The 16,606-nt window shown below is 42.2% G+C and overlaps 1 protein-coding gene across 1 annotated transcript in view; it reads left to right on the forward strand.

Moving 5' to 3' along the window:
* Positions 1 to 16,606, forward strand: part of LOC110491049 (espin) — a 119,140-nt gene that overhangs the window by 71,500 nt on the left and 31,034 nt on the right. Inside the window, exons 10-11 of the mRNA XM_090201597.1 lie at positions 2,087 to 2,232; positions 13,270 to 13,623. Coding sequence (XP_090057723.1) covers positions 2,087 to 2,232; positions 13,270 to 13,623 — 500 coding nt within the window. The remainder of the gene's footprint in view (positions 1 to 2,086; positions 2,233 to 13,269; positions 13,624 to 16,606) is intronic.

Raw genomic sequence — 16,606 nt, forward strand, 5'->3', positions numbered from 1 at the left:
ATGTGATCCTCCAGAAAGTGGAGAGCAACACTTATGTAGCTCCACTACGCAATACATTTTTTTATAAAGCCACGTTTAACAGGATTACCAACAGACCGACGAGCTCAAATAGACAGATGTCTTCAATATGGCAGACCAATCCGAACTTGTCTCTTGACATGTCCAGCCCACTCATTATCTCAGCCAATCATGGCTACTGGGAAGATTCACCCCTTTTTCTGTGGCTTAACCAACAAGGCTCGTAATGTAACAATTGTATTCGTATTTACAGATGGCATAAAAGTTTGTTATTAAGGCACATGAAAGTTCACATGTTCGAGAAGGCATTTCTGCCAAAAACCGCATTTTGCAAAAAAAAAAAAAAAGTTCAAACGTCTCTTTTGTGAAGTCGTGACTTGCGACATATGCCTAGTTTCCTGACTCGGGTCACAAATGTGGAAAAAGTCAAGGGGTGTGAATACTTTCTGAAGGCACTGTTAGTGCTCCAGGGTGTCTGGGATGATGGTGTTGTGAGCCATGTAATCTATCTGGCCCCGCCTTGTGAATGTTAACCTGTTTAAAGGTTTTACTCAAATCAGACTTTTAAGAGCGAGATTAGATGTCCAGAACAGCTGGTGCTCTCATGCATGGTTCAGTGTTGCTTGTCTTAAAGCAAGCAGAGAAGGCATGAAGGCTTTTGGGTTTCCCTTTGTAACCTGTGATTGTTTGCAAGCCCTGCCACATCCGAGGAGCGTCAGAGCCTGGGTAGTAGGAGTCGATCTTAGATGTTTGATGACTTGTCGTAGGTTGTTTCCTTATAAGAGTCCCAATTGGTGTCCCGCTCCTTGAAAGACGCTGCCTTAGCCTTTAGATCAATGCGGATGCTGCCTGTAATCCACGGCTTCTGGTTGGGATATGTACGTACTATCACTGTGGGGATGACTTTGTTGATGCTCTTATTAATGAAGCCAGTGCTCAAACTGAGGTTAGTGATTGCTGATGTCGAGAAGCTGTTTTCCGTCATAGGAAATGATGGCAGAGACATTATGCACAAAATTGTTCAGATAATTAAGATAGATAAAGATAGATCTAAAAAATCACACAAAATAGCAGAATTGGTCAGGAGCCCATAAACTACGGCTATCCACTGCAGCACCGACCTTAAAAAAATCTGAGACGTCTCCCACACTACCCTCTGAGTGTTAGTGTAAAGGAAAAGGCTCTCCCACACAACATGTCCCTGCAAGAACAACCTTAATTACCTTAATACCATTAGCCAAATAAAAAATGAAAGGCTTTTAAAATATCCACACATTTGTGAATCATTACATTAATCAAGTGTGTAACGCTATGTACAATATGGTTTAGATGAGAAGCTCCTGTATAGTTTGAATTGTTATCCTTATTTTGTTTGTCTATATACTATGTTATTTATGGTATGCTAATAGCTGCACTCATGAAGCAAGGATGTGGCTTTGGCCACACCACCTCCAAGGCTAGTGTAAACAGAAAAGTAGAACATTTGATGTTGAAGAGATAGATCTCACTAGATGTATTTTACTCATGTAAATCCACCCTAAGGCTTTGTAATTTATTGGAAAATTCAGCTTGTGTAATTTGATAGTCAATTGGAAGTGTTTAATTGTGTTTTCTAGGGAGCTGAGTTTTACTGGATATTTATTTGGTTTAAATTCAGATGTTATTATTCCATAGAGATGATCTTTCCAAATGTAGCCATTTTGAATGATCATTCTTCTATTCTCCATTCAGACCATTTCTCCCAGAACTGGTTTCTATCAATAGTTTCAGTGTTTTCAAAATGTTTCCATTTCTTCCATCTTAGGTTATGTTTGTATTCTTTCAATGTGTCACAATTATTCTTGCCGAACATCCTGTATCTTGTGGTTGGTAATGTTTTGTCTTGGATAAATATCTAACATTTTTTCCTTGAGCTTACAATTACCATCCAACCATTTCTCTTTTTGAGGTTTCCAATTAGATTTTTTTTTTTTTTGTCTATTGCATAAATGTGCTTTTGTGGCTGCTTTATGATAAATCTAATGAATGTATTTCTCGCTCGCTCTCTCTCTCACTTTGTCCTCCCCAGGCAACAAATCCTTCAACATGATGTCCCACACTGGAGACAACACGGAGTTGCTGGCTGAAATAAAAGCAGGGAAGAACCTGAAGCCCACCCTACACAGTAAAGGCTACACAACAGTCTTCTCCAACAGCGGCCTGCCGGGCAATAATGTATGTGGCTTCTACACTGTCATAACGTGACTATTATTAAATGTGAAGACTGTTATGTGATCATTTCTCTGTGTATAATCACGGAATAGTGATTAACTAGGAAGTCAGGGAACCACGGGAAAATGTTTAAAGAGCCTCTATTTCCCAAATGTAACTTCAGATATTTTCATATATTATCGATTTAGTCACTTATTAATGTATTATTACCTCATCAGTCATATTCTGAATGTCGCAAACCCTTGGATATCTGCACAAACCCTAACATAAATCATGAATCAGGGATAAACTATTTTTTAAATGTATTTTATTTCACCTTTATTTAAAATTGGCTTATTTATTTACTAACTAAATAAACACACACACTATATGTCATACGTTGTTTACTAACATGATACAAAGAAAAGTCCCTAGTAGACGAAACCGATATGACAGCTTGGTAGACTAAGGAAAGGGGTGGGGACAGCTCAAGAGCGGGAAACTCAGTGGACCCACGTACATACAGTTGATAACTACACTCGCTAATACTTTGAACAAGCACAGCCACTCATTCTAAAATAAATTGCAATTGACATATTTATGAGTGTATGCCTTTGTTGTACCTCTCTTTAATCGCCGGTCCGTCTGCTAGTGAGTCAGTAGATAGAAAGTCTCTGGTTTGTCCATCAGAGATCAGTCTTTTTTCTTTTTTTTTTTTAGAGTTGTAGTTTAAACCATTTTGCAACATCCGGCTCATGCCTTAGTCTGCTTGGTCAATACAGTAATAGCCATTTCAACGTGGGGCCCCCTTCCTGCGTTCTCTTGACTAAATGTACATTTTTGTCACAAGTCCTTTTATTAACTCTGTGGAAAGGGGTGTTCCATGACGTTTGGGTATAATGTCTGTGCTTATAGGGGCGTGGCCACTGACTGATCCTACGTTACTATGAAAAACCATTCTCATTTAGAAGACTAAGATCACATTATCATCTTTCCAAAAGTATTCTTATACTTAATCATGTATTTCATACAACATTGATACAAACCCCATAATTAGGAAGTGTATACAAACAAAGATACAGTAATGTGGACTCTTGTCGTTCATGAGGTCACCAAATGAAACAAATTCAACATGGTCATTCTTTGCTTCCCCACCGACCGGTTCCACATTCTCAAAAATAGACGTTTTGATGGCTTCTCTGTTCCACTGTGATATCCTCTCTCCCCATACTGCATGTCCAAAGGGGGAGAGGGTCTCTTCAAGGAATTTACGACCTGTCGTTAAGTCATATAACTGTGGAGAGAGAGTGATAGGGGGGGCACCTATGATCCTCCCCCAAGGGCAGTCATGACAACACCAACACTAGATATATAAATAGATATGGTCATTGTAGCAGACACTTTTATACACACACCACAGAATATGCAATCATATTGAATGGGTCAAATCTTAACTCCAATTTAAGTAGAATTTTCACTTAGTCATGCTTTGGTGTCAATAGGAGACAAAGTGAAAATTTGACTTAGGTGCGAATCATAACTTCCACTGAAGTACATATTCAAGGAAAACTGGTGCTGTTATAAGCTGCAGCAGGCTCCAACCAACGGCTCCAGCCATCAGAGCCATACACACTTTGAAAAAAGGGTTATTCTCCTGTCACCATAGTAGAACCCTTTCTGGTTCCAGATAGGACCCTGGTTCCATGTAAAAAGGATTCTACCTGAAACCAAAAAGGGTTCTTCAAAGGGTTTGCCTATGGGGACATCCGAAGAACCCTTTTAGGTTGTAGATAGTACCCTTTTTTTCTAAGAGTGTAGATGCAAAGTCCTGTTTTGGTTGGTGATATAGAGAAGTTTTTTTGATATATGTTGCTGAGGATACCGTAGTATTAGCAAAGCAGTTTGACTCATTCAGTAATATGTGTTGTAGGTCATATGGGATCACCGGTCCTTCTTAAAGAGGCATTACAACAACCTATTATTTGGTCTGTTGACCATAAGACAGTTTCAAACAAACTGTGCCATGCTACTGTATCTACTTGCCAAAGCAGGAGTTAGCAGATGTAGAACAGTGGTATACACCCCTTTTGACATTGCCCAATAGTTCTCCTCTTACTACTGACTGTGGGAATCAATGGCAGAGGACAGAAATATTAATATCAGTGACATTTCACCTCATAGACAGTAGTAGAAGTAGTCAGACCTGAGTTTGAGGAGAGACTACCTTTGTAGACATTTGTAGACTACCAACAAATAGTAATTGTTTTCTGGTAGCTGAGGGAAAAGGTTGTCATTATAACCAGGATCTACAGTGTCTTCAAAAGTATTTATCCCCCTTGGCGTCTTTACTATTTTGTTGCATTACAACCTGTAATTTGAATGGATTTTTATTTGGATTTCATGTAATGGACATCACCAATTTGGACTATTTTGGGTAAGTGAAATGAAAAAAATTACTTATTTCAATAAATTCTAAAAAAATATATAACGGAAAAGTGGTGAGTGCAGATGTATTCACCCCCTTTGCTATGAAGCCCCTAAATACGATCTGGTGCAACCAATTACCTTCTGATGTCACATAATTAGTTAGATTGCACACAGGTGGACTATAAGTGTCACATGATCTGTCACATGATCTCAGTATATATACACCTGTTCTGAAAGATCCCAGAGTCTACAACACCACTAAGCAAGTGGCACCATGAAGACCAAGGAGCTCTCCAAACAGGTCAGGGACAAAGTTGCGGAGAAGTACAGATTAGAGTTGGGTTATAAAAAAATATCCAAAACTTTGAACAGCCCACTGAGCACCATGTTAAATCCATTATTAAAAAATGGAAGGAATATGGCACCACAAAACTGTCAACTGAGGGCCACCCACCAAAACTCACATACCTGGCAAGCAGGGCATTAATCAGGAGCAGCGATGAGACCAAAAATTACCCTGAAGGAGCTGCAAAGCTCCACAGTGGAGATTGGAGTATCTGTCCATAGAAGTATTAGGCACCATTTTAAAGATAAAATTCTCGTTAATCCAGCCAAAGTGTCTGATTTCAAAAAGGCCTTACAGCGAAAGCTCCACAAACGATTGTTAGGTCACCACCAAGTCACAGAAAAACACAGCCATTTTTCCAGCCAAAGAGAGGAGTCACAAAAATCAGAAATATTGATCAAATGAATCACTAACCTTTGATGATCTTCATCAGATGACACTCATAGGACTTCATGTTATACAATACATATATGTTTTGTTCGATAAAGTGCATATTTATATGCAAAAATCTAATTTGACATTGGCGTGTTATGTTCAGTAGCTCCAAAACATGCAGTGATTTTGCAGAGAGCCACATGAATTCACAGAAATACTCATCATTAACATTGATAATAGATACAACTATAATACATGGAACTTTAGATAAACTTCTCCTTAATGCAACCGCTGTGTCAGATTTCTTTTTAAACTTTACGGAAAAAAGCATACCAAGCAATAATCTGAGTATGGCGCTCAGAGCCCAAACCAGCCAAAGAAATATCCGCCATGTTGTATAGTCAACATTAGTCAGAAATAGCATTATAAATATTCACTTACCTTTGATGATCTTCTTCAGAATGCACTCCCAGGATTCCCAGTTCCACAAAAAAATGTTTGATTTGTTCGATAAAGTTCATTATCATTTATGTCCATATACCTCCTTTTGTTAGGGCGTTTGGTAAACAAATCCAAACGCGTGTGCAAGACCAGCGGGTCGGACGAAAAGTCCAAAAAGTTATATTACTGGTCGTAGAAACATATCAAACAAAGTATAGAATCAATATTTTGGATGTTTAACATAAATCTTTCCGAACCAGAGAATTCCTTTGTCTGTAGTAAAGCAATGGAACGCGAGCTAACTCTCACATGACCGCGCGTCACGAGCCCGTGGCTCTCTGCCAGACCTCTGACTCATTCCCCTCTAATTCGCCCCCCTTCACAGTAGAAGCCTGAAACAACGTTCTAAAGACTGTTGACATCTAGTAGAAGCCGTAGGAAGTGCAAGATGACCAATATCCCACTCTTCAATAGGGGCTGGTCTGAAAAACAACAAACCTCAGATTTCCCACTTCCTGGTTGGATTTTTTTCTCAGGTTTTTGCCTGGCATATGAGTTATGTTATACTCACAGACATCATTCAAACAGTTTTAGAAACTTCAGTGTTTTCTATCCAATACTACTAATAATATGCATATATTAGCATCTGAGACTGAGTAGCAGGCTGTTTACTCTGGGCGAAAATGCTGCCCCTATCCCAATGAAGTTAAAGACAAAAATAGGCAAACACGTTTGGTGTTCGCTAAAAGTCATGTGGGAGACTCCCCAAACATAGGGAAGAAGGTACTCTGGTCAGATGAAACTAAAATTGAGCTTTTTGGCCATCAAGGAAAACGCAATATCTGGCACAAACCCAACCCCCCTCATCAACCCGAGAACATCGTCCCCACAGTGAAGCATGGTGGTGGCAGCATCATGCTGTGGGGATGTTTTTCATCGGCAGGAACTGGGAAACTGGTCAGAATTTAAGGAATGATGGATGGCGCTAAATACAGGGAAATTCTTGAGGGGAAACCTGTTTCAGACTTCCAGAGATTTGAGACTGGGATGGGAGGTTCACCTTCCAGCAGGACAATGACCCTAAACATACTGCTAAAGTAACACTCAAGTGGTTTAAGGGGAACATTTAAATGTCTTGGGATGGGCTAGTGAGAGCCCAGACCTCAATCCAATTGAGAATCTGTGGTATGACTTAAAGATTGCTGTACACAAGCAGAGCCCATCCAACTTGAAGGAGCTGGAGCAGTTTTGCCTTGAAGAATGGGCAAAATCCCAGTGGCTAGATGTGCCAGGGTTATAGAGACATACCGCAAGAGACTTGTAGCTGTAATGGCTGCAAAAGGTACCTCTACAAAGTATTGACTTTACGGTGTGTTTTTTTTGATGGTCTTATTTCTTGCTTGTTTCACAATATAACATATTTTGCATCTTTAAAGTGGTAGGCATGTTGTGTAAATAAAAGTATGCAAACCCACCAAAACATGTTTTAATTCCAGGTTGTAAGGCAACAAAATAGGAAAAATGTGAAGGGGGGTGAATACTTTTGCAAGCCACAACTAAGACTAGAGGTTAGTGGCACAAAGGTGTCTCATCTGAAATTGTAAAGGCTGCTGTGTTGGCAAGTATTTGTATCCCCTTCTGGGTTTCAATGAGAAACAATACGCCTATGATATCGTTCATTGCTTCTGTGGCGATGAGTTTTATATTGCTATTACAGTGGGGCAAAAAAATAATTAGTCAGCCACCAATTGTGCACGTTCTCCCACTTAAGAAGATGAGAGAGGCCTGTACTTTTCATCATAGGTACACTTCAACTATGACAGACAAAATGAGGAAAAAAAATCCAGAAAATCACATTGTAGGATCTTAAATGTATTTATTTGCAAATTATGGTGGAAAGTAAGTATTTGGTCACCTACAAAGGCAAGATTTCTGGCTCTCACAGACCTGTAACTTGTTCTTTAGAGAGGCTCCTCTGTCCTCCATTCGTTACCTGTATTAATGTCACCTGTTTGAACTTGTTATCAGTATAAAAGACACCTGTCCACAACCTCAAACAGTCACACTCCAAACCCCACTATGGACAAGACCAAAGAACTGTCAAAGGACACCAGAAACAAAATTGTAGACCTGCACCAGGCTGGGAAGACTGAATCTGCAATAGGTAAGCAGCTTGGTTTGAAGAAATCAACTGTGGGAGCAATTATTAGGAAATGGAAGACATCCCTCGATCTGGGGCTCCCCGCCCCCCATCTAGCTTCAGAGTTTGTTCTGTTAGGTGACCTAAACTGGGATATGCTTAAAACCCTGGAAGTCCTACAATCTAAGCTAGATGCCCTCAATCTCATACAAATCATCACCAGGTACAACCCTAAATCTGTAAACAAGGGAACCCTCATAGACGTTATCCTGACCAACTGGCCCTCCAAATACACATCCGCCGTCTTCAACCAGGATCTCAGCGATCACTGCCTCATTGCCTGTATCCGCCACGGAGCCGCAGTCAAACGACCACCCCTCATCACTGTCAAATGCTCCCTAAAACACTTCTGTGAGCAGGCCTTTCTAATCGACCTGGCCCGGGTATCCTGGAAGGACATTGACCTCATCCCGTCAGTTGAGGATGCCTGGTCATTCTTTAAAAGTAACTTCCTCACCATTTTAGATAAGCATGCTCCGTTCAAAAAATGCAGAACTAAGAACAGATATAGCCCTTGGTTCACTCCAGACCTGACTGCCCTCGACCAGCACAAAAACATCCTGTGGCGGACTGCAATAGCATCGAATAGTCCCCGCGATATGCAACTATTCAGGGAAGTCAGGAACCAATACACACAGTCAGTCAGGAGAGCCAAGGCCAGCTTCTTCAGGCAGAAATTTGCATCCTGTAGCTCCAACTCCAAAAAGTTCTGGGACACTGTGAAGTCCATGGAGAACAAGAGCACCTCCTCCCAGCTGCCCACTGCACTGAGGCTAGGTAACACGGTCACCACCGATAAATCCATGATTATCGAAAACTTCAACAAGCATTTCTCAACAGCTGGCCATGCCTTCCGCCTGGCTACTCCAACCTCGGCCAACAACTCCGCCCCTCCCGCAGCTACTCGCCCAAGCTTCTCCAGGTTCTCCTTTACCCAAATCCAGATAACAGATGTTCTGAAAGAGCTGCAAAACCTGGACCCGTACAAATCAGCTGGGCTTGACAATCTGGACCCTCTATTTCTGAAACTATCCGCCGCCATTGTCGCAACCCCTATTAGCAGCCTGTTCAACCTCTCTTTCATATCGTCTGAGATCCCCAAGGATTGGAAAGCTGCCGCAGTCATCCCCCTCTTCAAAGGGGGAGACACCCTGGACCCAAACTGTTACAGACCTATATCCATCCTGCCCAGCCTATCTAAGGTCTTCGAAAGCCAAGTCAACAAACAGGTCACTGACCATCTCGAATCACACCGTACCTTCTCCGCTTTGCAATCTGGTTTCCGAGCCGGTCACGGGTGCACCTCAGCCACGCTCAAGGTACTAAACGATATCATAACGGCCATCGATAAAAGACAGTACTGTGCAGCCGTCTTCATCGACCTTGCCAAGGCTTTCGACTCTGTCAATCACCATATTCTTATCGGCAGACTCAGTAGCCTCGGTTTTTCTGATGACTGTCTTGCCTGGTTCACCAACTACTTTGCAGACAGAGTTCAGTGTGTCAAATCGGAGGGCATGCTGTCCGGTCCTCTGGCAGTCTCTATGGGGGTGCCACAGGGTTCAATTCTTGGGCCGACTCTTTTCTCTGTATATTTCAATGATGTTGCTCTTGCTGCGGGCGATTCCCTGATCCACCTCTACGCAGACGACACCATTCTATATACTTCCGGCCCGTCCTTGGACACTGTGCTATCTAACCTCCAAACGAGCTTCAATGCCATACAACACTCCTTCCGTGGCCTCCAACTGCTCTTAAACGCTAGTAAAACCAAATGCGTTCTTTTCAACCGTTCGTTGCCTGCACCCGCACTCCTGACTAGTATCACCACCCTGGATGGTTCCGACCTTGAATATGTGGACATCTATAAGTACCTAGGTGTCTGGCTAGACTGTAAACTCTCCTTCCAGACTCATATCAAACATCTCCAAACGAAAATCAAATCTAGAGTCGGCTTTCTATTCCGCAACAAAGCCTCCTTCACTCATGCCGCCAAACTTACCCTAGTAAAACTGACTATCCTACCGATCCTCGACTTCGGCGACGTCATCTACAAAATAACACTCTACTCAGCAAACTGGATGCAGTTTATCACAGTGCCATCCGTTTTGTCACTAAAGCACCTTATACCACCCACCACTGCGATCTGTATGCTCTAGTCGGCTGGCCCTCGCTACATATTCGTCGCCAGACCCACTGGTTCCAGGTCATCTACAAGTCCATGCTAGGTAAAGCTCCACCTTATCTCAGTTCACTGGTCACGATGGCAACACCCACCCGTAGCACGCGCTCCAGCAGGTGTATCTCACTGATCATCCCTAAAGCCAACACCTCATTTGGCCGCCTTTCGTTCCAGTTCTCTGCTGCCTGTGACTGAAACTAATTGCAAAAATCGCTGAAGTTGGAGACTTTTATCTCCTTCACCAACTTCAAACTTCTGCTATCTGAGCAGCTAACCGATCGCTGCAGCTGTAAATAGTCTATCGGTAAATAGCCCACCCAATTTTACCTACCTCATCCCCATACTGTTTTTATTTATTTACTTTTCTGCTCTTTTGCACACCAATATCTCTACCTGTACATGACCATCTGATCATTTATCACTCCAGTGTTAATCTGGAGTAATCTGCCTACCTCCTCATGCCTTTTGCACACAATGTATATAGACTCTCTCTTTTTTTTCTACTGTGTTATTGACTTGTTAATTGTTTACTCCATGTGTAACTCTGTTGTCTGTTCACACTGCTATGCTTTATCTTGGCCAGGTCGCAGTTGCAAATGAGAACTTGTTCTCAACTAGCCTACCTGGTTAAATAAAGGTGAAATAAAAAAAAATAAAAAATCTCACCCCGTGGGGTCAAAATCATCACAAGAACGGTGAGCAAAAATCCCAGAACCACACGGGGGGACCTAGTGAATGACCTGCAGAGAGCTGGGCTTCGTAAGAAGCATTTCAAGGTCCTGGAGTGGCCTAGCCAGTCTCCAGATCTCAACCCCATAGAAAATCTTTGGAGGGAGTTGAAAGTCCATGTTGCCCAGCAACAGCCCCAAAACATCACTGCTCTAGAGGAGATCTGCATGGAGGAATGGGCCAAAATACCAGCAACAGTGTGTGAAAACCTTGTGAAGACTTACAGAAAATGTTTGACCTCTGTCATTGCCAACCAAGGGTATATAACAAAGTATTGAGGTAAACTTTTGTTATTGACCAAATACTTATTTTTCACCATAATTTGCTAATAAATTAATAAAAAATCCTACAATGTGATTTTCTCGATTCTTTTTTCTCATTGTGTCTGTCATAGTTGAAGTGTACCTATGATGAATATTACAGGCCTCTCTCATATTTTTAAGTGGGAGAACTTGCACAATTGGTGGCTGACTAAATACTTTTTTGCCCCACTGTATGTAATGTCAGTCAGTGGCCTCTGATAAAAAGATTATATTCTGGAACAAAGGGTTTTTCAGGCATCAGAAGGATCCCAGATTGAGTGCTAACAGTGCATTTACCTGTGAAACCTCATTGAAGTGACGAGACACACTCGGCAACATGAGACTTTCATCCCACATGATCAACACACACTGTATGTCAGGGATCATCAACTAGATTCAGCCGCGGGCTGATTTTTCTTGAGCAGATAATTATGTAATTATGTTCTCAATCTAGGAACACAATTACAAATAATTTGTAGACTGTAAATTCACCACAAGAAACCCAAACAGATATGTTGGAATATACTTTTTTTTAAATAAAACCAAGCTTACATCTGGTATATGATCAGGTCTCTTTATTATGTGGAAGAATACTCGAAAACAGATTTTCTTAAATTAAAATCACTTGGAGCTGATTTCCTGGTGTTTTTACAGTATTTTATGCCCAACAAAGAAAAACATTTAAAAGTACAAAAGTTTTGCGCAGCCATTTGCACTTATTTGCACAATATGACCATTTAACAACAAACATGTCACTCCATGGTGGTTTTTAATGCTTTTGACTGTTCACTCTGTCATCGTGGAGAAGAAGTGAGGAGTGCTAACTTGATGACTCAACCCATTGTTCTCCCCCTCAGCGCTGGCATGGCCTTCACCGCCACGCTTGGTTGCATTACACTGAATTAGCCCAAAGCTTCCACTCAGTGAAACCAATGAGTAAGCAATTCAATATGAGTGGTGCTCTGTGCGGTTGTTGTTTGCAACGTGTGACACACCGAAGCAACTTGTTAGGTTCTCCTTTTATTCTATAGGCAGTCAGTCTTGTTTCAAATACATACGTACATAAGCAAAAGTATATGGACCCCTGCTCGTAAAACATCTCATTCCAAAATCATGGGCATTAATAAGGAGTTGGTCCATCCTTTGCTGCTATAACAGCCTCCACTCTGGGAAGGCTTTCCACCAGTTGAAAATTGCTGCAGGGACTTGCTTCCATTCAGACACGAGCATTAGTTGGGCACTGATGTTGGACAATTAGACCTGGCTCGCACTCGAACCATGAAAAACAGATCATTATTCCTCCTCCACCAAACTTTACATTTGACACTATACATTTGGGACAGGTAGCGTTCTCCTGGCAGCCAGATAGTGAAGCATGATTCAGGCGTTTCCACTGCTCCATTGTCCAATGGCGGCAATCTTTACACCACTCTAGCCGACACTTGGCATTGCACATGGTGATCTTAGGTTTGTGTGCGGCTGCTCGGCCATGGACACCCATTTCATAAAGCTTGCGACAAACACTAATTGTGCTGACGTTGCTTCCACAGGCAGTTTGAACCTCGGTAGTGAGTGTTGCAACCGAGGAAAGGCGAGTTTTACGTGTTTCAGCGGTCCCGTTCTGTGAGATTGTGGGGCCTACCACTTCACAGCTGAGCCGTCGTTGCGCCTAGAGGTTTCCACTTCATCATTACAGCACTTACCGTTGATTTGACAAACTGACTTGTTGGACGGCCTCCTATGGCGGTGCCACGTTGAAAGCGACTGAGCTCTTCAGTAAAGGCCATTCTACTGCCAATGTTTGTCTATGGCGATTGTATGGCTGTGTGCTCGATTTTATACATCTGTCAACAACGGGTGTGGCTGAAATAGCTGAATCCACATACGTTTGTATATATAGTGTGTCTTGGTTTCTGTCATTCCTCAATGTTGCACATCCTGTGTAGTTCATGTATATTGCAACTGAGCCTATTTAGTTAAAGCCAAAAACATTCCTGTTTGACCTTAATGAACAATGAAGCTTTTGAACTTTATTCCCCTCTTTCTGCCACCCCCCAAGGGAGAGAGCCCCATGTCACCGCCCCAGACCCACACGGTCAGCCCGTCGTCAGCCAAGCCCAAGTCTCCGCCCTCCGCCGCCAGCGCCACCTCCCCATCCGCCGCCCCCAGCCCTGTGGGCACCAGCACGCCCCGGACCCTCTCCACCTCCAAGAGCAGTGAGCAGCACCTCAATAAGAACGTCAGCGGGGCAGCAAGCCTGACGGGACAGACCCGGAAGGGTAGCCTGGCGGACGTGGAGGCCCTAGTGCCCACACACGACGAGCAGGGCCGAGCCATCCCTGAATGGAAAAGGCAGGTGATGGTGCGCAAGCTCCAGGTGAAGATGCAGGAGGAGGATGAACACAGGCGCAAGGTAGGCGTAAATGGAGAAGGTGTGAGAGAAAGGAGTGTGATGATAAACATTTACAATTTCAGCTCTTTTTTTTGTGCTGCTGTCACAGAATGGGCACTGAGGGGAAAACAAGGGGGCTGAAATGTGGGTTGGTGGGTTTGTTTTGTGTTTTAAACGGGTTTACTTAGCTAACATATGGAATTGTTTTAAGATGGTCATACCTTTTTTTATTTAGCTATTTTATTTTGAATTTAAGTACCCTAAAAGGGATCCCCCCCATTTGATAAACATAATAACACATTCAAAATTGGCAAATTAAGTTTCTGTCCTAATCTAGGAGAAATAAGAAAGCTCAGGGAGTATTTTAGTTTTTTGGGACACATATTTAACCTCTTATTTTTGTTGGCACAAAACTACCTCGATCCTTCCATTCGTTGTATGGGTTACCTTCAGACGAGTCCCATGGCACTTATGGAGTTCGCAGAGTAAAACATCATTGTGTTTGTGAGAGTCTCCCCTTTCCATTGAGTGGTCATAATAGTTTGTAAACTATTCAGAAGTTAGGTGTTTTTGTGAGAGGACCACATTTTGGGAAGTCTCATGGTCTGAAAAACACCGCTGTAGCTTGGCCACCTTCCACCGCAGATGATGAAAGGCCAACATAGGCAGATGCAGTGGATTGAAATGCAACCTGATACCTGATGGATTTTTTTTTATTATGCCTGGGTTTGGTTTGAGTAAGAACATTGTAGTTGTAGTGCTTTTCATGTTTTATTGGTGTTGCAATATCTGACTGTTGATTTGATCTATTTCTGGCTCTCATAAGAAGTCGGCCTACAGGTTGTAGTCAGATGATTGATTGGTTGGTTTTGAGGAGTTTTACGCGAGCAGTCTTTAATTTTTCACTTTTAAGCACTTTTATATCCATGTTTTGTGATTAGAATTAATGATGTATTTTTTTGATGATCATTAGGTTGGTATGTAAAGTTGAACTCTGATCTACCTGGCTGCTAGCTACTAGTATCTGTGCCCTTATTATCTGATATTATTACCTGTAGGAGCTTGAACATAAAGGATGCTGTACATTGGCAGCAGTTCTATCATAATACAAGTAACACACTTGTGTCTTTGTCACGTAGAGTAGGCCAGAAGGCTATACTGGAAAACTTAACCTCTATCAAAATAAAAAAGATGGCGGAGCCGCAAATAGTCTTCTGTGCTTCTGGGTGTTTATTTACAAAGTGATTCTGGAACAAAAACAACAGTACTGCCATCAAACATATACCTTAAGGGACAGCTAAAAACAATGCAGCCCCATTCACATCTCAATCCAAAATGGCCTCTCTATGAACTGAAAGAGAGGCTCCATTTGTAGGGCTAGCCTCTCCACTCAGAACAATTAACCCTAATTAATTAAGCAATTACCTAGTCAAACCTACATTTTCCATTAACTAAACATACTAAAGGATATACATTGCAACACCTGTTTTTAAACAATATCACCACATAACATTTACAAAATTACATCACTACTGACAGTGTCTTTTAATATGCCCATTTAATATGCCCATTTACATCAATGAGCCATTTGGGACAGGCACTACAAAGTCAGCCCAATTCCCTTTGCTCTGGTCCTTATCCAGCATACCCGGAAGCTGCAGAGATGCTGCCCTCGGCCAGTGACGGACTTCTACGTCACAGTCTTGAACAATAAACATGATTGACAGGTTAGAACCCTGAAGCCTATGTATTCCCCAGGGAAAATGCCCCTTAAGCAGTTTGAGAGCTTCTTTGCCATTGCCCTTCTTTAAGTGCTATTACTAAGGTAGTCCTATCAGAAATTTGCAATGTGTTTATATAATCTATATTTGATGTAAACGTGTTGCTTTGTTTTGACTGGAATGTTAAATAAGATTTCAGAGTCTTAACAGTCAGTACTTGTTCCATCCAAGATGGTAGACATTGGCTACTATAATATAAAAGTGACAGTGATAGTGACAGATGCCTTAATTAAGCCCATGAAGGACCCATACATGTTATGTTGATGTAACAATTTCCTCATTTATCAATGAGTACATTCTAAAAGTGTTTCCCAACTCAAGTCCTCGATTATCCCCAACAGCACACATTTTTGTTTTGTTCTTGACATAATTGATTTTTACATACACGGGTATTTACTAATATTGATAAATAATTATTTGTTAGCAGTTTATAAGCAGACCTCCAAAAAAGTGTATCCCATAAACCCACATAGCCATGTTCAGGCAGCAGTTGTGTGCTGGTGATTTTGCCACCCTGCTTTCATAAAGGAGAAGGCTGTGCCCTGAATCTCAGCTAATCTAGGAGTTGTGAAGTGTGTACTGAGGCAGTGCACCACTAAATCCATGTAAATCATTTGTGATGAAGTTAAACCATGCGCTGTGTGTGTACAGTACACCAGGAAGTGCAAGCTGAAGGAACCTCCCCCTTCCCTCCTCTTTTATGTTATTCTTTGCTGTCCCTTGACCTCTGTTCTAGTTTGCGGCCAGTGGACAGGAGTGACACTACTCTCACGTCCACAATGCCATCCTGGGCCCTTTTGGAGAGCTGATGATGGAGGACGACCTCATCCGCATTGAGAAGCAAATTGAGAACCTGCAGGTCATGCACAAGATGACCGTGGGGGAGAAGGAGCTGGAAGAGCTGGAGCGAGAGCTTCAACACTCCTTCCCGTGTCTGCCGCCCTCAACCAGGAGTACTTCTCCATTAACCCCAAAGTCCACGAGCAGGTGGAAGATCTACCAGCCCGGTGCAGCAAAATCTCAGCCATGCTCTTGAGCAGCGTTATCCTCCAATCCACTCTCGCAGGAAAGACAATAGACCTCTTGGTTTTGATATCTCCCGGATAAGCTCAGTAGGAAGTGAGTAATAATAGGATGGGCCAGAGGGTCCGCTGGTGTCATTGGTAAATCCCAGTCGTTCTCCACCAGGGAGGAGGTGGAGAAGGAGATCAAGCAGTGTGATG

Source organism: Oncorhynchus mykiss, chromosome 16 (assembly GCF_057628025.1).
Source record: "Oncorhynchus mykiss isolate SJ-2025 chromosome 16, ASM5762802v1, whole genome shotgun sequence".
In the NCBI taxonomy this organism is placed as follows: domain Eukaryota; kingdom Metazoa; phylum Chordata; class Actinopteri; order Salmoniformes; family Salmonidae; genus Oncorhynchus; species Oncorhynchus mykiss.